This window comes from Pipra filicauda, unplaced genomic scaffold (assembly GCF_003945595.2).
Source record: "Pipra filicauda isolate LSUMZ 115617 unplaced genomic scaffold, ASM394559v2 scaffold1_size10287979_pilon, whole genome shotgun sequence".
NCBI classification, from domain to species: Eukaryota; Metazoa; Chordata; class Aves; order Passeriformes; family Pipridae; genus Pipra; species Pipra filicauda.
In genome coordinates this window covers 7,830,662-7,852,326 of record NW_024104310.1, presented here as the reverse complement: position 1 = coordinate 7,852,326, position 21,665 = coordinate 7,830,662, and the positions used below count along the sequence as shown (strand labels likewise).

The following is a 21,665-nucleotide window of genomic DNA, read 5'->3' as shown; positions in this document are numbered from 1 at the left end:
TTCTTCCTGCTAATCCTAATATGGTGGGAATGGTGGAGATGAAGAAGACAAGCTTAGTAGGCCTTCATATTCCTGGAGCTTTATTTGTGTCTAGGTTTAGAACTGAGGAGCCATGACTAGTTCTTCTCTCCTTCCTGCTGGCTTGAATCGACCATGAATGCAATGGAAAAAACCAATCTCCAATTGTGGGTTCCTTAGCAGGTCTCCTTGCCCTGATGTAAACCTTTGGCGTGGGCTGATTGTGCAGGCTTTTGAGGGAGATGGTGCGTGCACCCAGGCCCCTCTGCTCTTGTAATCAAGAGATCTGGAGAGAAATGAGACTTTATGTCCTGGCTGCAGTTACCTCTCCAGCTCAGAACTGCCAAATACCCTGTTGTGTGACAAGTTCGGGGCTCGTTGTTGTCTGCGGTGCTTCTTTCCATGGGTTCCTGTGTGCTTGGCTGGGAGGGGATGAAAGTTGCTTGTTTTCCCAAGCAGCGACAGGGGTTTGCTTGTCCCTTGTCTTCTATGGACAATGCTTTGATACTTCTCAGGTGCTGTCGGATGTGTTCAACGCGCCGGTGTACACCATTGATACTGCCAACTCCGCTTGCTTGGGAAGTGCTTACAGAGCAATTCATGGTAAGGCTGCAAGGGGATACTTGTGAGCAACCAGGGAATTTAATTTCAGTTGGTTAATGCTTGGGATTAACATTACTGAAAATGAGGGGAGAGTAAATCTGTGTGCTTCTGACTGGGAGGTCACTCCGGTCAAAGAGGGGTTTTTGCCCTTAATACACTTGGATTAGGCCCAAGAATAATGTTTACATTATAATTACAAGTCTTGTGGCTGCTTCTCAACCAAGGGCTAGGGTGTGGAAAGTGTTGATACTGTCCAGGGAAAGTTTAGGATCTTAATGTGTTGAGTTGCACATCCATGGAAGAATACAACCAACGGAAGGTGCTGGTGTATCCTGCTGCCCCAGTTTGTGGACTGGACTGTAAACTGGGTTGCTGAAATGCTCAATCCAAACAAAAGGTAGATCCTAGGATGGAAGATCAGTGAGGGCAGGGACAACAGAACCTGTAATACTGCTGGCCAAGTAGATGCTATTAAACCTATGTTTATCTTCCAGCTTTTAAATGTCAGGTTGAAGGATATGGAAGGTGTCCTGGGCTCCATGCACTTTCTTTTGTAGGAGAATAAATCTTGGGATACTCTTAGGTTGACCATTTTGCTTGCTGTACTGCATCACTCACTGTAATGCAACAGTCCAAACCCCAGATTTACAGTGTTAATTAACTTATATCTATTAATGCATGCAGCTTTGTGTCAAGGGTGAGCCATCAGCTATTTAAGACTTGAATCCCAGGCATGAAATTTTATTCACGTATTTTAAAACAGTTTCTAATATCTTACAGTTAAATAATTTGAGGAATGTGTATAAAATTCTGAAGTCCTTATTTAGGTCAACTTTCATTAGCCTCAGTTTTTCTAACTAGAAGCTTTAGGATTTGATCCTTAAAAACACGGGTAGTTTCTCTACAAGTTCATGTACGATCATGGGATTGCAACAAGTCTGGAAAAGATAACATCAGCCATCAGAAGAAATCAACCAAGTTTTAATTTTAGTAGCAAATTCTGCTGTCACATTATAGCATCTGAAGACTACACGCTCTCTTGCATTTGAAAACAGCACAGAAAATTGCACAGCCAAAACTTCAGTTGGTGTGTTTAATGCATACAGCATGCCCTCCTTTTTATTTCCAGAAAAAACACAAGGGTTCTGTCAGGTAGAGTACCCGTTTCAGGACAGTGGAAACAGCACTGTTCAATTATCAGTACGTTTGAAGCCACAATGGGACCATTTTTGCACCTTGGGGGTCCAGTTTCCAAACTGTTTTTCCCTGTACTCAGCTTTACCCTACTGCCTCAGAAGCCACCAGAATCTTCCCAACACCTAATGCTGCAGGCAAATTCCTTGTCTGTGGGTGTATGTGGAATAAGGAGCCATCATTAAAGTTTGTTCAGATATTTTGTATGTATGGGAGCTGTGTATTCCCTCTGCCAGTCTGGCATGTGAAGTGTGGAGGCTTGGCTGACAGAGCGTTTGAGTGAAGATTTGGGATGCCATGCTGAATGAGGGACTCAGGTCCTCTGCCAGCCAAGCCCCAGGGGCTTGCTGTGTGTGTTTCTAAATGGCATTTTTGATTGATGCTTTCAGTTGACTCATTCTTGGCAAGGCAAAGAAATTGAGGAAAAGTGAAGACTTGCTAATATAAATGAAATACTGATGGCAAGGGCTCTTTAATAATATTGCAATGTACATCTGTAAGTGGGGTGTTCACAGTTAGCCTGGGGTTCTTAGCAGATGTACAAGAAGCTCCTGAAATGCTCTGATTCACTTGCAATGTGGAATGCTGCAGTAGCAGAACTCCCCTATTATTCTGCTTCCTTATATAAAAATATATTTAATAATTTGTAGCATATTTTCTTGAAAGCATTTTAACTTCTCTTCCTTTTTATGTTTAGTCACATTTTGTCCTTGAATCCTTTGCTTCCACATATTTTCACTGCTGTTTACTGTATTGTTTTAGCCATAAATATTTACTGATATTGTTGAGCAGCGTTTCTGCTGCTTACCTATTCCCCAGGGTACAAATTAAGTGATTGGCAAAAACTCAATCACAGAGTCCCCCCTTCCTAGGCTAGTGCACAGGAATGTAAGATCTTCTGCCATTTATCCTTCAATCCTGAATGCTGACCTGACCAGGGAAGATCGATATAATGTATTAATTTGCCAGGGAGTCAAGGCACATCCCTCATAGTTGTTTCTTTTTTTTTTTTCTTTTTTTTGCATTGATCAGGATTGTGATTCTCATTGCAGGACTTGTAGCTGAGAGGAATGTGTCCTTGGCTGATGTCGTGAAATCAGCACCAGAGCCCAGGTTGGCTGTTACACCCACAGCTGGGGCTGAGGAGGTGAGCAAGCTGGGGAATACCATTTTTCTTTTCATTTCCTGCCTGCTTCAAAATGTAGTGGTTTACTAATTCTTCTAGTAAAATAGATCATTTTAAAAAAAAATTTGCTTACACAATTCCTATTCCTTGTTGTAAAGACAGATTTGATTTTGGGAGATTTTAGTGTTGTAATGGTGCAATAATCTGGTCCCCTCCATCCCGGTCTGTGAGAGTGAATTTCCCTAACAGGGTGTGATTAAAGAGCAAAATCTGTTCCTTAAGGGACAGAAAAAGTTATAAAGCAGGTTGAATTTGGATACAGGTCAGTCGGGTAGTAACTGATAATATTGACAAAACAGTCTTGTTTGCAGCAAGCAGCATGGAAAAAGGGGTGGTGATGGTACTTTCTGGCCTCTTGGGAAACATCTCCAAAGATCCTTCCTGTCTGATCACAAACAATGGGCAGTAATTGTATATATTCACTTGTAGCTCCCACTTGGAAAACGTGCCAGCTGGGGGGATTCAGTAGGCACAGTGCCCATCCTGTGAATTTCAGCACATCTAATGGTGAGGCTTGTGTTTTAAGGCCCAGCAGATAAAGCAAAAGAGATAATCATTGTTCTTGTCTATGTGATTCCAGCCCTTGTAAAACCAAGGAAGGAATCATTGTCTTAGCCTGTCCAGTGCAACCCTGCACCTCTCACTATCAGGTGCCAAAGGCTTTAGTTTACAACAGCTTTTGAAATACAATGTGCAATAATAAATAAATAATACAAATAGAGCAAGATTTCTAGAGAACACAAGTTTAAATAACAAAGGTGAATCTAACTGTCTTCAGCTGTGCAAAAACTTCGTTTGCATCAACACAGCCTTGCACACTCTACCATTTATGAGATTTGGATGTGTCCTAACTACAGGCAACAAGGTTTTAAAGCTTTTATTTAAACTGGGAAATTAATGATCTGCCAAAACTACTAACTCCCAGCTACATGTGTAGTGGAGCACCAGATATCATCATGAGTAATAATAGAAATGATCATGCTGCATTGTGCCTGCCAGCATATTATTTAATTATTAACTGAGATGGAGGAGCTCGGTAATCGAATAGAAGTCCCCTTCAGAAATATTAAGACATTGAATAATTTAAACTTGATTGATCTGATCTCATTTACTCAACCTTCCCCCCTCATTTTAAAAGATAAAATAATTAACAGCGATGGCCTGTGCTGTGCGTGTTGCAGCTGAAGCTCTCTGCAGGGAACACACTTCAGGAGCAGATTCCTGGTGTCTGATTCAACCTCACGTTGCTGACCTGTTCCCCCCCAAAATGCTGTGTGATGAAAAGCTGCCAGGCTAGCTTGGGAAGACGTGGGGAGTGCTCAGAGACCAGGTTTTGACCCCCTGGTGCTGCTTCAGCTATAAAACTCAAGGGCAGGGAATACAGCTGTCACTCACAGGGGCCCTGCAAACACCTTGCACCCCTGCAGGGACCAAGCAAACCTGACTGGAAAGATCACTGGGGAATTTACCTACCTGTTTCTGTTTTACTGTCTGCATAAAATGACCTGGAAGCTAAAAGAGTTAATTATCTCCCTCTCTATACTTTTCTTCTCCTTTTCCACGTGGTTAGACCTGGCTCTCACAGCACATTTTATTATTGGTTTTAAATGATGTACAGCAGTGAATTATTGCCCCAGTATATAGGAGTGAATGATAGGGAAGGTAGTGGCCAAACAGCATGTGAAGGAATAACCATTCCTGCTCCTTAGCTTAGTTCTCCAGCTTCATTCCATTAAAAACAGCTTCTTGCAATTACACATTCCACACCATTTCTTTTTCCTTCCTGTCTTATAATTTTGCAGTTGATGGTGGATTCCCTGGCTAGTTTCACGGCTGTGAAACTGCAGAAAGCCAGAGGGCCTGTCGGTAATACAGTGTGTTAGCATGAACAGTGCAGTAAAAATTCATAATGCAATGAGTCAGTCTGATTCTGTTTTTTTCACAGAGCTGCATCTCCCTGTCCATCCAATTTCATTCTGTTGAGGTTAGAGCCTTTCACTTAAATGATGGTTCTTTTTATAAACTTCAAAGTCATCCTGAGGATAAGTTCTGTCTTGCTGAGGAGCTCTTCTGAAAGAGTCTGGCTCACCAATGTGAAATTCCCCCGACCACTTCTATACATTTTTTGGATGGCTACAGCTAGATCTTGGCAGGGTGGAGAAAAAACAGGTCATAACACAGCAATCTGCTCTGGTTTCATCCTTTCTTCCTGGTATAGGTTGGAGACAACATGTGTTAGATCATCGGAGAGAGGAAAACCTCCCATAGATGGAGGTCAAATGCGACAGTCTGATGTAGCTTCTTCTTCATTGCCAAGGCTTATTCACACAGTAGGGGTTTCCAGGAACCAAAAATGCAAAAAAGTTTTTCTTTGATTGCTGAGGGATCATTTGTGATAATGAATGTGATTTTAAAAAGTAAGGGCAGGGCACACAAAGCAGCTCATCTGGTTCAATTAAACTGATGGGCAGGTAAAATAGAATAAAGTCACAAGATGGAGAACAGAGAGCTTGTGATGGGAGATGAATTAGTAGTTAGTGGAAACTGAAGTCTCAAAAGTTCCAACTTGTCTGGCAAAAGTATGACTTTGTCCTGTAGCAGACCATCGTGCCTTGAAGAGACCATTTCAAAGAGGATAAATCCCTCTCTGTGGCTATGACCCCACTTCTCCTGGCTGAACCTTATTTCCCAGTACTTTTGGGTTAAACTTGATCTTGTTTCTAATTCTGTCGATACCCAAGTGGGTCATAAGGTGGTCTGGGAATAACCACTGTGGTGATAGTCCTTGGTCACTTACTCAACCAGGGCAACTCAAGTCATCTGTGGATTAACCCGATGAATCCTTCTTCCCTGTTTTCAGAATTGCAAAAATTAGAGTAATCTCACCTCTTTGGAGCCTCCTCTCTCCCCTAATGAGAAAGATTAATCACAACCACTGAGCATGACAAAAATAACCAGGAGATTCTAGAGCAATAAAGATATGACAACAGACAAAAAAGATCTATTATTCCAGCGTTAGAATTCAGATCTATTTTAGTAATCTATTAAAACAGAGATGGTTGGCTAGTTGGTTAATTAAGCAAAAAAAAAAAAAAAAACATGAGAGGGAACATGATTATCTGGGAGCTGGTCACTTGTGTTTATACAAACTGTGTGCCTTGACGTAGTGTCAGATGGGCTGTGACATTGTCCTGCGGGGTTTTGTAAGGGAGAAGGCACAGTGCAGTTCACTGCCTCTGGATGTGTGATTTTTGATTGCATTATTGACTCTGCTGAGATGTATTAATCCTGCAAAAATTCGAGAAGGGAAAATGTAAACCTAACAGGTTTGCTTGACTTCAGTGAATTGCCTTGTAAGTAGGTGGATTTATAGAAGTGACCCTATTACCCAGGAAGGTTATAATGACCTATTTATTGATTTAAAATAATCATGTTTTCTTGAGTTAGATTTTTGGGGTAGGGGTGGGAGTGGGTTTTCTAGATTTTCTTCAGGTTGGCAATTTAGTTCAAAGTAGGTAATAATAATACAGCCTCAAAAATATAATAGGTATTGATGGGAGTTTGATTAAGGTGATTTATGTAGCCAATAATATTTTTTTACCTATTAAACTGATTAAGATAGGCTTGAAGAATGGATATCTGAAGTAAACAAAGTAGCTGTTTGAATTGTGGTTCCTTGGAGAAGTCTTCAGAGTATTTCAGAACACTGTTGAATTCTTTCTGCTTTATGAACATTCTTTCTGTGTTAAGAAAGGTGAACAATTGCTATGATTTGAAAAATAAAACGACCGATTTTTTAAGCAAATCTCTTTGAGTAATTTGAGTTTGGTTAAAAAAAAAGGAGTAAATGTTTGTGAGAGACTGATTAATTTTAATCTATTCAGGGTAGATTAAATGTACCTGGGTAGATTAAAATTAGATAATCATCAGCATCATCTTTGTAATTTGTAAATTTTGAATTTCCCAATGATTGGCTAACGGAGCATTGCAGGATATAGGAGGATCTATGTGAATTGTCACTTGTATTAATAGTTTGTAGCTGGTTTTGCTCTTAGAGGGTGTCAGGGACAACGTAAACAGTAAAAGCCCTGTTGAGTACATAGGTTGGTTCTGAGATATAGTATGAGAATGACATATTTGGTTTGGACTACAGAAAAAGGTAATGTAGCATGAATGCATTTTTCAGAGAGGGCAGGTTAAGTTATTCTCTGTTATAATGCATTATTTATCATTAGTATTTTCTTTACTTATTTGTGGGACTGTCAGAGGGTGACCAAATTGTCCCAGGAGAGAAGTTTAGGGTTTGTAAACAAGGCAGTAAGAGTACTGCTGATGTTGTGGGGTAGGCTATGGAGATAAGCCAGAGAAAGGGCTGTAATATAGCAAGGACAATTAAATTATGGACAATAATAAGGTTCATGTTGTGATACATGTAATTACTTTTGTTAAATATCATGGTTTGATGGATTAGGTTTGAGGCTATGACAGAGAGGGAACTTATGTTCTTGTGTTTTTATGCATCACTGAGAGTCTTTTATTCCCTTAGGACCTCAATTATAAAAATAGATCTATATAATTGCCTCAGGAAAAAGACTCCTGGAATTGCACAGGAGGAGTTGCCCAAGGTTCTGTGGGGTCACTTCAGTTGTGACAGATGTGGAAAAGCATCTTTCACAGATACAACTGTGTGCACACTCAGGACGTGTTCTCAGCTGGTGCCTTTTGGCTCTTCCTCTCTGTGCTTTCATGGGAGCTGCACTGCTTTGGCCACAAACTTCAGCTGGTGTGAAAAGCTTGTAGTACTGCTCCCCTTATCATCCATGATGGACTGGTGGTATTACAGGTAAATTCCCTGAAGAGGAGGAATTTAAGACGTTTCTTATCCCTCTGAGCTTTTTACCCCAATGAACAGGAAGAGAGTACAAGAAATATTCTTGAGTTTTTGTTTGCATTTTTTTTCTGATGGCCCATAATGCAGCATTCATTTACTGTAATGGCTGAGAAGCTTATTGCAAATGCTTGAAATGTCTCAATTAGCAAGCTAAGTGCTTAAGTCCAGTAAACAGGAAAAGAAACTGTATCACTAAATGTGGTTGTTCATTTATTTTGACACATTTTAATCTAGAGTGATATATTAACCATAATACTTCCCAGCCTTCTGCTAAATGCGCTGTGTGTATTTTGTAAAAATTACTGATGGATAAATAATATGGAGCCTGCTTTCTCAGTGCTTGAGCTCACTTACCAATGCAGCTCTGTTGTGCTGAATCTTTGCTGAGAAATGTGTAAGGTTTATCAAATCTACAGAATAGCAAAGTAAGAAATAGCCAGTCTTCATTATAGATGCTTCAGTGAACAGAGGAAGTGGTTTTGTTTGACATATTGATACTCCCACTATAGCCATAGTTGCCTGCTCAATGTTTTGTTTACTCTGATGTGCATATTTAGCAGGAATGGGAGCAATAATATTCTTTGGGAACCTGAAAAGAATAAATATACATACTTCTCTGAGCCCTCAAGGCCCTCATATAGTTAGTTAAAAATACCATGCTGAGTAATGTGACATTTCATGGTGCATTTTATTTTCTTACCCCATAAATCTGCATAAATCTCCATGGATCTCAGTATCACTGTCCTGTGGAGAAAAGGAGTTGGAGGCACACACATGTTAAATGCCTGGCCCAGGGTCACCAAATGAGTCTGTTGCAGAGGCAGGAGTTTCTCTGTTTTAATCAGTGAAAGACACTCTGTGACTCAGCCACTGTGAGGTGGGTTTAAAAACCATTCTGGTGATGCCTTGGCTAGCGGACTCTTTCCACTTGCTGTAGGTGCTTCTTCTCTTCTTCCCCATCATATACTTAATCTGTTGTAGAAATGTAATTCAATGTCTATAACATCAGGTTTGTAAGAGGGATGAATTGATCGAAGTAGGTTTCTTCTGCAGAATGTGTCCATGAAGTCGCACTCACTGGCCATCGTGGAAGGTGGAAGTGGGAATGAAGAGATAAATTCAGGTTTCACTGGTCAGGCTGAAACTATCACTCAGGAAGAGGCAAACACAGAAACTGATATTTTACCATCAGTTGGAAGACAAAACAAAAAGACACTATTTTTTTATTTGCTGCATGAGAAAACTGTGTGACGGGTTTTTTTTTAATCTGGTAAAGTGTGACTGTTACAGACACTGAGGCTACTGCAGGACTGTGCATAGAACTGCACAAGAACAATCCTGTCTCTTACTACGTCCTCATAGTTTATGCCTGAAACATTTTTCCTCCTGAATTTTTCATGCATGTACATACACAGTTGTTGGCTGTCCTGAAAAGGATGAAATGCATTTAAATGCTAGATCTCTCTTACTGATGAAAGCAGTAATTCAGTTTACTGGGTATGATTCATTGTGGCTCTATAACCCCTCTGAACCTGGAGCCAGGAGTGAGGCTGCCCTGATTATGAGTAACATCAGTGCAGAGGGCTTGTAGACCAGACTGGCGGCCCCTAGGATTCACTGTGGCAGGGATAGGACCTTATGGCATCCTGCTAAGGACTGATTGAGCCTGTACCAGACTCTACATTGGCTCCTGGCAGTCTCTTTGTGCTTCAGCCAGCAAATGAGTGAAGCTGTTCTGATATGACTTGTCAAACTACTGATTTTATTAGATGTACAATTAAAACCAGAGAGAGGAGAGAAGGAAAAAGGTGCATCTCCAAGATCTAGATGAAGTACGGGTTTTACTTGGAGCCAGTAGAAGGGATTTATTCAAGGTTTCTGCTGTGTCATGGGTCTCTCCTATATCCAAAAGCATAGGGCATGTTTGAGTTTGGAGTTTTGAATACATTTAAGTCTTGATTCTTCTTTTTATGGTTGTAACAATTCTGGATCTAAAAATTCCTGGAGAATTCTATCTAGGGAAATGCAGAAAAAGATCCTCAGATACTTGGTGTAGTTGTGTATACAATCTGGGTCTCCATTTGTCCCCCTGGGCGTGCAATCAGGGAGCGAGGAACCTGGCCCAGGAGCAGAGTGTGGATGGGAAAAGCTGTGGCTGTGAAAGATGTGAAGCAGAGAAGCAGCTCAAACAGGTACAGGAGTATGATAGGGGTGGGAGAGGGAGTGTGAAGTGCAGAGTGTATTTTAGAAGGCCCTGGTCAGCATATTGGCCAAGGAGGACCTGTCTGATGGTGGAATTTGGCTGTGCTGGAGGGCAGCAGTGTGTGATTAGCGAGGCAGAGGAGGAGGGGACAGAGGCAGTGATCCATCTTGGGGCAGTGGAGGGAGGCAAGGACAGGAGTTCTGCCTGGGTGATCAGGACAGCTATTACTGAGGGGGGGGGGGCATGTCACACTGGGAGAGGTGACTTTAGCTGAGCTGCTTCTGCTGGAAGTGACTTCTGCTTATAGCAAGAACACAGCCACAATAAGAACAACTAGTGCATGTCTTAAAATTAAGCTGTAAAGGTGATGGTAAAAAAGACTGTGACATTTAAAGAAGGAAAACTCTGCAGCATTTTCTTCAGCAGACTGGGGGAAAAACAGTTCAAACCTTCAGGTACCTGCAAAGATGCTGCGTTTTTCAGGTCTGAAGATTTTTTTTAACTGCAGTGAGATTTAAAAATCTAATTTTTCAACCAAGACATATTTATTTTTTTTTACCTTTTTAGCTCTATCGTCCTCTTCTGAAAAGATATGCTGAGCTTGAACAGAAGGTTATCTACAACCCAACCTCTTCTTGTCTTGCGAAATAGAAGCAAACAGAATTTATGTCGGCTGAGTGGACTCCCAAGGAAAAGATCAGGAAAGATTTGCTCAGAATTTACTGGAGTTGTTTAAATCATTTAATTCGTCTTTGTAGACAAATAATTTCTAAATGTCTGTGTTTGAGTGTGTTGGTGGGGGAAAAAATTACATTGTGATTGAAAACCTGATTAAAAAAGCATCATGTTGCTCTGTGTGTTTGTGGTTTCAATTTTTCTTAGGTACTTTTCAGTACCTAAGAGCTGGATGACAAAGCCAAGTCAAGTCCCTTGTATAAATGAGTCACTCTACCTATCTCTGTCAGCTTTGATTCCATGTGTTTGGCATGCCAGCCTCTGCATACCTGCCTAGCACAGTATCTTAATTCTGCAACTTCTCCTGCTTAAATCTTTTGCGATGAACTTTCTGTTCATCTCTAACTTGTCTTTTTTTATTATGTGGAGAAGGCTGATTAAAGTCCTTAAAGACTCCCTGGGATCCTCTGAGAAGGGAAATTCTTGTTACATGGCACTATGGAGTATCTGCGGTGATTTGGTTGATATGGTTGGGTTTTATAGATTGTGGAAAGCACAGTGTTTTACTTGAAATCAGTTCTGTAAATAAAGAAAACAAGGAAACAAACATGAGAATTTTCACACGTCTCCTTTCTGCTTCAAAAAGCAGAGTCAGATCATCTGCACATCAGCTTGGGGTTATTCTGTTTTCCTTTCCTCTTCCAGGTGTCATGGCTGTGGAATTCTGTTTGTTGTGCTCTGCTCCCAACAGGGCAACAAGGTCACTTTTTTCCTTACAATGCCAGTAACCAATTTCTTTCTTGGAGTTCTCAAGCAGAAAAGGTGACTCTCTTGCTCTGTTGCTATTCTTTCACTTCAAATGTGTTAGTCTAGATTAAGGAGCCTCTGCCTGAGAAAATCTTAAGAGAAAATACAAGCCAGGAGATCTTTCTGCAAAGATGGGTGGAAATTGCAGAATTTGAATGAACATCCTAAATCACCCTGTGCAAGTGGGAATACTTTACTGCACAATTCTGTGGTGCTGATATCTTTCCCTTAGGATAAAATTTCTTCTGGGAATAAAGCAGATTGTTTAATGAAAGTGACTGAAGCCCTTCTTCACTTCTTGCAGAAGTTGTAATGAGCCTAGGGAATAAGCCAGGAATTGTAGGGAGTAGAGGATCTCTTTATTGAGTGGGAGCTGGATTATGTCCCTGCTGGAGCTGGGTGACTCTAATTCATATTCCTCACATTACAGCAGCACGTGGAGCACTCTCCCCGTCCCTGCCGCGTCTCTGCAGTGAGAGTGGGAACCCTGTGCCATAACTCACCTCTGGAGTGGTTGGGGAATGGACACGTTCCTCCTTTGCTCTCCCTTTTATATTCAAGTGCTTGGTTTGTGAGTACGAACAGTACCTTTTTTTGTTCACAACTGAGTAATGACAACTTCTCTCAATATTAGCATGATTACTCAGGAAGGTCAAGAATTACATTTCCGAGTTTCTAAAGCAGGCTCCTTTTAAGCAATTGCTTTAAAAGGTGGCATTAGAAATACACATCTATCTTTTTTATGTGCTTATTATTCTGGATCCCAAGGTAGAGTACTAAAACATATAATACTTCTCTCAGGCCTCCACTGTCAGCAGTTGCTTTGTCATTAAGCAAGGCTGTAGAGAGATGCAGAAGGATTAATTAATGCAAGTTAAACAGTGCCTGCTAGTTGAAGCAGCATTACCACCATCATTAGTCTTTAGTTCTGCCTGGTTACTGGTTTGACATCAAGTTTAACCACACAGGGAAGGGATTCAGAGAGGTCTTTTAGCTTTGCGCAGTTTTGGTGACAGTTTCTTGAGTAGCTCGTTTGGTTTATCAGAGTGAGAAGACTGATGTCTCTTGTAGCTTTGTGGCTTTATTTGCCTGTGAAAATGGAGGCTCAGGGTCAGTTTCTTGCTCAGCTGAGGAAGATTAAGGCTTACATTTCCCAGCTCATAGCACATGGTAGAACATTTCTATATAATATCTTGTCTCCTGACAAGGTATTATATGGTGCTAATAGGATATTGTCTGGATGTTTTAACTACTTTATGGGCCTGAGCTCTTCTCTGAGGAGGGAGAAAGAGACACTTCCTTCTCTGCTGGGCTGACTGAGGCTCTCTGATGTGCCCCACATTAGCATTAAAGCAGTTTCCACAGGGTGGCTGATGTACCACATGCTTGCTGCAGGAGTCCCTGAGAAAAGACTCGAATGCAGGGCTCTGAAGGGCCAGGAGTGAGGCACCACTGAATTATAGTATTGCTGTGGTGATGGGTTTATTAGGGCTGGCCTCTGAGGAGTGGTGTCTGGAGTACAAGAATTTATAGACGAGTTCTTTTTTTTCCAGCTCACCAAAGCTGCATATGTTCACTGACTAGTGTCAGATAGAATAAGACTCAGTAAATCTCCCACTTGAAAGGTCCTTTGAAGAAATGCTGGTGTAAGACTTCTACCACTCTTTTTTTTTGTCTTTCTAGGAATGCACGTTACCCTGCCAAGGAATCACAGGCTTCTTGCTGTCATGTGCACATCCCTGTAAAAAAGTCCATCATGATGGAAGGATCTGGTGCCCTTTGGTTTCCAAAACCACATGGAGTTCTTGGCAGCTTTGTTTACCTTATCTTATTCTAGTTGTCTGGAGCAGAGGCGGTGTTAGGGTATCAGCTGGACTCAATCCTGGAGTTATTTTCCAGCCTTAGTGATTCTATTATTCTATGACCTAATTAACATAAATGACCTAACTAACAGAAATCTAAAGGCAAGGCAATGTCTTCTACCTCTAAATATTTGATAGATGTTGATTCCCTCCCTCCTCCAAATGGGACCTTATTGTTCTTCAAGGTGAGCAACATGGCATCCCCATCTTGTCTAGATGAAAGGTTAGCTTCTGCGTTTAAGGACCTGATGAACTATTCCCAATCTGGATTAACTTGATGGAAAATTGATCTCATCTCCTGTAAAAAAAAAACCCTTGACTGCCACAAAGAGATTGTTCATTGCTGTCTAGCCTGTAGTTCCTGTCCTGCACAAGCAAGGCTACTCTAGATTGGAGGTGGGTCGTGGAGTTACATGGAAAAATCCAAGCAGCTTCCTTAACTCGATGGCCCTGTGCTCTCACCAGTCAATCAGAGCTGCACTGGATTCACGCACAAGCTCCTGCTCTACCATGACCCAAAGACAAACAGTTTCCTTTGCAGCCTGAAGTCTTTAAAACCTTTTGTGATGCAGCTGGAAACAAACAGGGAAAGATGTTTGCTTTTTCTTAAGGGATCAGTCTGAGAGAGCTGGAGCTCTGATTGAATAAGTAATGTACTGAAAAAAAATCTATGCTGTGTCGGTGCTTTAATAAGTAATTGAGCTGAATAGCACCGTGCACGATCCCAGTGGGACCTTTTTGTTTTTCAGCTCGTTTTTCCTTTGGAGTTGAGCTACCAGCACAGATCACAGAGCAGTGCAGCGAAGGATGTGTATCTAAAGCCACAAAAAGCCAAAGCAGGACTTTGAACAAATCATTTGTTTTATCCTTATTTCTATTACCTTGGTCCCCAGACTGCTACGTGCAGGTTAGGGGCTGAGGGAAGAAAAGAGCAACAATTTAGAGAACTAAACTGTCTGCTGTTGGTGCTTGTCATGAATACGGGGCCAAATTATAAACTCTTCCCAAGCAGAAAAGTGCTAATTTGGATTTTATTTCTTCTCAGCTTCTGATTTTTCATGTAAACTCTTGGATTTTGATTTTGGTGAGATCTCAACACTCATGTTAAACTGGGTTGAAACTGGCAAAGAAATGGCTAAGGGCAACAGGCAAGTGGATGAACGTTCACTCTTCTGATACCAGGGGATAACTGTTCAGTGAAGAGGTTTCGTTAACACCTTCTCTTGAAGGTGACTTTAGTCCTGATTTCATGTGGCTTGAAATTTTATACTCTTGTGCAAATAGAGTACAAAATCATGCCTGCACCAAAGGATCTCACCTCCTTATTACTTTAGACTCATTTTGTGCAGATCAAAAGCACTATGTGATGTGCAAGGCAAAAGGGTTGAATTTTTTGGGTAACCCCTGCTTACCTTCTATGCTTTGATTACAACCTAGGTCAAGCCTCTTTGACTAGCCAGTTCAAGTGGCTGAGCTTTTAGTCATCACAGCTTACATTGCCAGAATATAAGATTTTTAGATTATTTTTTCCCCTTAGGGCCATTTTTTGTTCTCTTGCAGCAGATAACAATCTTTTCTTGTAGATGGTTTGCCTTGTTAGCAGTTTCCACTTCTGAGGGATGCTGAGATCTTCTCTGATGTGATTCCTTGCTAAGTGAACTTGTCTCCTGCTGAAATCCAGCCCCAAGAGTCATTTTGGTTTACTTGTTCTTCTGCTTCTTTGTTCCTTCTTAAAGTTGGCCTTGACAAACAGAACAATGTTTCTGTGGTGATCCCAGACTTCTGGGAATGTCTCAACCATTGTGGGAACTCAGTGACTTCTTTCAGTGTTCCTTAAGCACATACCCTGAGGAGAAGGGTGAAGGAGCAGCTATCACTACCTATGGATGTTGCTGTGATCCCTGATTTCTGTCTTTCACCAAGTTGCCTCATCCATTTGTGCATCAGCCTGCCCATTAGACATGCTGTTTAATCACCAGCCTAATGACTTTGGGGATATGATTAATTGTGTACAATGTTTTTTTCTCTAACATCTTTAGATGACAGGTATTTGTGATATGTTCTTAAGATGCTTTTATTTGGAGTATTTTGCCTGAGTACCCTGTAATGCATCCATCTGGTTGTCATTCCTCTTTTAGCATCTCATCAGCCAAACAGAAGTCTGGTCACTCAGGTGTAGGATTCATCTGACCAGTGTAGACATCTCTGTCTGCTGTCATATGGACTCCTTTTACAATCAAAGGAGAGGACCACAAGGGAGAGGAGTTTCTGGCTGTTGTTCATCTTACCTTGTGGCAGATGTCTACAACAGATCAGGTGATTTGTCTCCTGAGTGAAACGTTCCTCCCTGCTGAGTAGGAAGGCAGTGGTGTGGAGAAGAGGACAGAAAAATACTGCTTTTCTTCTTGTGCCAAAACTCCTGAAGACTTGATTGAAAGCTGGTCTCAACTTTGGAGACTAGGTTTGTCCCCAGTTACCACTGTACAGCTGGAAAGCTTTCTTGTTCCAGACCTGCTCTGTTTTTACTGTCAAATCCATGAGACTGACCTCCCCACCTCCTGTCGGACAGTCCTCTCCATACACCTGCATGGAGATATCCAGCAGACACATGTTGAGACCTTTGTTACTTATATTCTTGCTTTTTGTCCTTTAGCTGCATGCCCTTGCTTAAGTTTATCCCTTCAGTCTGGACTCTCTCAGGCATTTGTGTTATGCCTGCAAGCTCAGAACCCTGGTTCAATGAAAGGCAGCTCCCTTAAGACTTAGACAAGCATTGCACAGGAAAACAAAGGTCTGTTCAACTTGCTGTTTGAAGACAATATTTGCTCTCTGATTGACATGTATGCGCTACCCTCCTGAAACCTCAACTCTGCTCCAGATCTGATAAATACTGGTGTTTTTGGAAGATGGAATTCTCCTTAAAAAATAGTCTAAGCCATGCTGTGTAACAGAAGGGCTTAGAGAACAGAACAGAAATGGAGCTGCTTCTTAGCTGAGGACTTTTATCTTAAAATAAAACATCTTGCAGAAAGCAAGTAAGAAGCAGTCTCACACAACTTTGATATCACAGATTATGCCACTTGGGAGCATCTCTTCACACAGCTGTCATAGCTTGTTAGGTTAGGATGGGACATTCCCTGTCACTCCTGGTATTCTTTCTTGCCTAGATTCCTGTCCTACTTGAGGATAGTTGCACAGAGCAGAAACACCCTTTTGATCAAGAAAGGTGTTGTTGAAAGACAACAATATGTTTTCCCAATTTCCAGTGCTCAACCTTATTATTCAGGTCCCTGCCACTGTTGTCCCTTAGAAGGAACACCTCCTCAAGTGGAGGGAGGAGAAGACACAGAGTACAGCTAATCCAGTATGTGATTTAGTCAGAGACTTCAACTGAATGAATAAGTAAATAAATTGCATTTCAAGCCCTCCCTTGCTGTGAAAGTGTTTTGTTTTCCTCAGAGTGACTCTTGGCTCGAAAGATACAGTTGTTTTTTTTTGTTTTTAGAAGGTGTCACTGCCCAAGGCAGCGGGATTGGAACTAAATGATCTTAATGTCCCTTCCTACTCACACCGCTGTATGACTCTACGTTTGCAGCATGGCAGACTCTCCCAAAAACCTTTCAGCACAGACTTATTTTGCTGTTTTTCCAGTGAATACAAATTTTTTTGGTTTTGTGTGCCTTGTGTGTGGTTTTGGCATGACTTATAAATGGACTGGTTAAACAAGTGTTGCTACAACTGCCCCTGCCTGTTGGTTTTCAAGCCTCCTTGTTCATGGGTTTCTGTAGTGACAGAGATGAGCCTCTGTGGGGCAAAGGCTTCCTGTAAAGTCAAGAGTAAATGTCAAGAGGCTCTTTCCCTTCTATCTTGGCCCAGGAGCATTGCTGTAACTCAGAGTCACTGGACAGGCAGTGTTGGATTGTCTGTAGTATGAGTAGTTTGAGGTGAGGGATGCTGATGTTCAGCCAGATTGTCTGCGTGAGAAATCACTGAGGTGAGACTGGACAGGTAATTTGTGTGAAGTTCTGCATTTTGTAATTTATGCTCTAAATCTTTAAATGACAAAGTAAATTAACTTGCTCAGATGAGAGAGAATCGTGTGTTTAGAGCAGGGAGGGAGAAGGCATCTGGACTAAAGCATTGCTTGGTGAGGGGACCCAGGCACTCAGACAAAGCTCCCTTTCTTCTGGCCTGGTGCATCTTGACTTTTTCCTCTACAGTAGCTCAGGATTATGGGAGACGTGGAAACTGCTCCCTCCCTGAGCTTCCTGCAGCCTAGGAAAACTGGCCTGCAAACTGGGACCCAGGATCAAACTAGGCAGAGGGAGTACCCAGAGCTCCCTGCTCCTGGTGATGGGGTGTCATCCTGAGGCTGTTGTCCAAAAAGTTGGGTGCTTTGCATCCACCACTTTTAGTTGTACTTGGGAGCTGAGCCGTGGTGCCTTTTGGACCTGTCTCAGACTGGGAGCTCAACTTTCACCAAGAGTAAAGGAGCTGAAAGGTAAAAAACATACTAGTTTTTTTACATGATGACTGAAAACTGTGAGTATGACCTGACCATGGAGGAAAGTGAATGTTATCCTTGAGCTCACCTGTCTGCCTTTCCAGCTGAGGTGGGAGCATTGCCTCATGCAGGATTCTGGTAAGACCCAGCCTGGGAGAAAATTTGCAAATCTGCTCTCTTGTGCTGAAGAAAGAAGAATTAAAACTGGAACAGGTGAGGAAGGGGGCTCATATCTTGATCAGGGGAAGGGAAGGGCTCTCCCAGGAGAGGAGACTGAAAGCTTAGGTTGCTTTGCCAGGCAAGTAGGAGCTGTGAGGTGATTCCATAATTCAGTAAAAATCCTTCAGGTTGGGGGTGAAGAACAGGGGAAAAGCTATTCAAGCCAAAGAACAGTACTGGCACACGAGCAAGTGACACATACTGATTGGGAATAAATTTGCACTGGAAATTAGGAGTAAGGTGGGGACGAGGTGCTGAAGGACCTCTTGTACTCTGTGAGTGGTGCCAGGAATACAGAGCCCCATGCCTGCAGCATGACATTTTGCGGGGCTATAACATGGTGTTAGAAATCCTGTGTGAAAACTGGGTTGGACTAGTAGTGACCTTTGGAGAAACTTTTGTTTGCTGTGTGGAAGAGCAGGGTTTCACACTTGGCCTCTTTTGAATTTCCTTCTTGACTGTGTTTGATTTGTGGGAAGGAACTGGTATGGAAGGGACAAATAATGGAAAGCTTCCAACTCTACTTTTTAAGCTTGGGACATGTAATAGCCCAGTTTGCTATCAGTGTGCTGGGCTGGTCCTCTACAAACAAGAGGAATTTACCCCACAGCAATCTTTCTTCACTAGAACCCTGCAAAAGGAAGTGAGGTTTAATTAGCATTTTAAAGTGGACAGCCTTGAAGTTAATGATATTCAATAAAGAAAAATTGTTTTAACCTTATTTGCACTTTTCAATTTACTTATTAGAGGCCATCTGTTATATTTTAAGCAAGAGCACTGGGAGCTAAACTCTCAGATTGTCAAATGAGGTTTTAACAGGCTAAGCAGAAGGGAAGGAACAGGCTGCCTTAAATGAGCAGTTAGGCTGTTTTTCTTCAATTTCTCACTTTTATGTCAAAAAGCAAATGGTCACCCTTTCAAGAAACAGTCAAGCTGCAACAATGACATCTGTTTTTACAGGTGCTGATGAGTCCTGGCCAATGTCACTTGTCCTCAGATCTCAGATATGCTCTAACATGGATGAAATTCAAAAAGCCAGAAGTGAGATGAAACTGTTGAGGGTGTGAAGGGCAGGAATAAGGATTTCTATAAGTAAATCACCAGAAAAAGGAAAACAGGAACATATTGATTTGCTGCTGAATGTGGTGGCCAACCTAGTGACAGAGGGCATGGGGAAAGCTGAGGTGCTCTTTGCCTTTGTCGTTACTGGCAAGGTCTGCCAGTATCTGTCAAACCTCTTTATCTCTGTGCCTGGTGGCAAGATTTAGGGGAGGTAGGTGCTACGTGTAGTAGGGGAGGATCAATTTAGGGACTGGTGAAGCGGGATGAGCGTACGTGGGTGCACGGGAGCAGATGGATGTGCTCGGGGGTGCTGAGGAAGCTGGCTGGTACTGTTGCAACACTACTCTCTATGGTCTCTGAAAGGTGGGGGTGATTGTGGAAGGTCCCCAGTGACTGGGAAGAGGCTGATGTCAAGTTCATCCTCAAGCAGAGCAAGGAGCACCCAGGAAAACTGCAGGCTGGTCAGCTTCACCTTTGTCTCCAGGAAGGTTACAGAGAAAATCTCCCCAGGGGCCATTTCCAGGCACGTGAAAGGGCAAGAATTCAGTGCTGAATGCAGGGACCAGATCTCCGTTGACTGTCACGGGTATTTGACTACTAAGATTAGCTTTCTTAAGGTTGAGCATATTCCTACCATACCTCTGAGAAGCTGTGTGTTTTTCCCATGCCCCTGGGCAAACTGGGAGCCTTTGGCAGCACAAGAGGCAAACCTTGGTCTCTGAGGTCTCGTGACAATAATTTAAAATCTGGGCCACCCATACTTCCTCCTGGAAGGCTGGGAAAGGAAAGTGTCTATTCCTAATACATTGAGAAACCTATTGAATACACTATAGCTGCTGCTGTGCACCTGGATTCGGGGCAACACATTCACATATGGGTGTTTAAATCCAGAGGGATTGCTATAATAGATATACTGCTGTTTACCTGAGCAGAGGCTCTGAATCCTGGTCGCCGGGGAATTTGGCTGTGGTGGCTGTAATGTTGCCACGCCCAGAGTGAGTTCGGAATAATCCCTTTAATCCCTTTCTCAAACAAATGCAAAGTGTGATCAATGCCGTGGAGCAGCAATGTAAATTGCCACAGCCTGAATCCCTCCGAACTGGAAATTTGAAGGCAGATTCCCACAATTGTTTTAAAGTTCAGCTCTTAGGCTGAGGTTCACTTCTCTGTGTAAGATGCTGTGAGTACCCCAGATTTGTTAGGGACTAACCCACCAGCTGCTGTTGGTGCCAGGCTTGCTCTGCAGCCAGCTGTGCTTCTGTCCTGCGTGGTGAGTTACAGTGACAGAAGGAAGGAGAAATGAACCAAACAAAAGAAACAGGGCAGAAACGTAAACTAGATCACGTTGATTCACAACATCACTTGATCATTAGGAAGAAAACCCCCACTAAACCAAATGAACTATGAAGTATCTGTAGCAGTGAAATCCAGCTGCCAACAACGTTATTGTAAAAAATAGCCATGGGTACTGTTAGTTTGCTGAAAGCGCTGAAGCTGAATGAGTGGGCAATAAAATAGCTTTTATAAAACCTTGGTTTTGTGTCATTCCAAGCCAAAAATGCTATTTTGTGTTCAGATCTTTAGAGAAAAAAAAATATTACCCCACAAGTTGTGGTGACTTTTGTTTTAAGACTGATTTAAATTTATAACTGAGCTGGTTAAAATGCTTTTCATCAAAGTACAAAAGTTTCATGCTGTAATTAATGGCAAGTGATATCTAATGCAATAAAACACCATCATTTGAGTGTTCTTACAAGACTATTTATGACTGGATATTGAAATTGATAATGATTCTGCCATTTATCCTCATAATTTATTATTCCAAGGAGAGGCAAGTGGTGTTAAGGGTTCACGATCCGTTTTATGGAAAGAGTGCTGAATTCAGCTTTCTATGGGTGTAAATGACAATGTTTGGCTCTCTGTGGAAAATGAGTATGTGACAGTGAGTGCAAACCCTACTGAGGGGTTGAGATGGGGGGGATGTTCATGCTCTTTCTTAGAGAGCAGAAGTTCCTGGCTGTGTGATCCAGTTGCAGGTAGCCTTACTGGGACCAGTGTCATGACTTAGTCATCATCTCAGCAGGATCCCTTGGAAGGCCAGGGCGGGATTTTTCTGGCAACCTTCTATCTGGTTTCTGAGCTAGATAATCTCATGAAGTATCGTTTGGGCAGCCAAAGCTGAATTCACTATGAGGAACCTCATCCAAAGCCCATGGAAGATAATGGAAAGAACCACTGGCTCTGCCAAGACTTATGCCAGGCCAAAACAAAAGCTTGACTCTGGAGGAGCCCTTGGTCTTGTGAAGTGCCAGCCAGACTGTGTCCCTCTGAGCTCAGCCTTTTCATATAGTACCAGGCCAATTAACTGAACGCTCAGGCTCTCATCCTCACCTTATTCAGGCTCATGGAAACGTGGAGGAATTTCTTTTAAGTCAGAGTTG

At 42.1% G+C, this 21,665-nt stretch overlaps 1 protein-coding gene across 2 annotated transcripts in view; it reads left to right on the top strand.

Annotated features, from left to right (window-relative positions):
• Nucleotides 1–11,371, top strand: part of XYLB (xylulokinase) — an 87,723-nt gene extending 76,352 nt beyond the window's left edge. The window contains exons 17-19 of one of the 2 annotated variants that reach the window (XM_027727837.2): nt 534–621; nt 2,868–2,962; nt 10,663–11,371. In XM_027727837.2, the coding sequence (XP_027583638.1) occupies nt 534–621; nt 2,868–2,962; nt 10,663–10,746 (267 nt within the window). In that variant the 3' untranslated portion in view covers nt 10,747–11,371. The remainder of the gene's footprint in view (nt 1–533; nt 622–2,867; nt 2,963–10,662) is intronic. The other variant, XM_039380752.1, reaches the window with a different exon arrangement.
• The last annotated feature ends 10,294 nt before the right edge of the window (nt 11,372–21,665 follow it).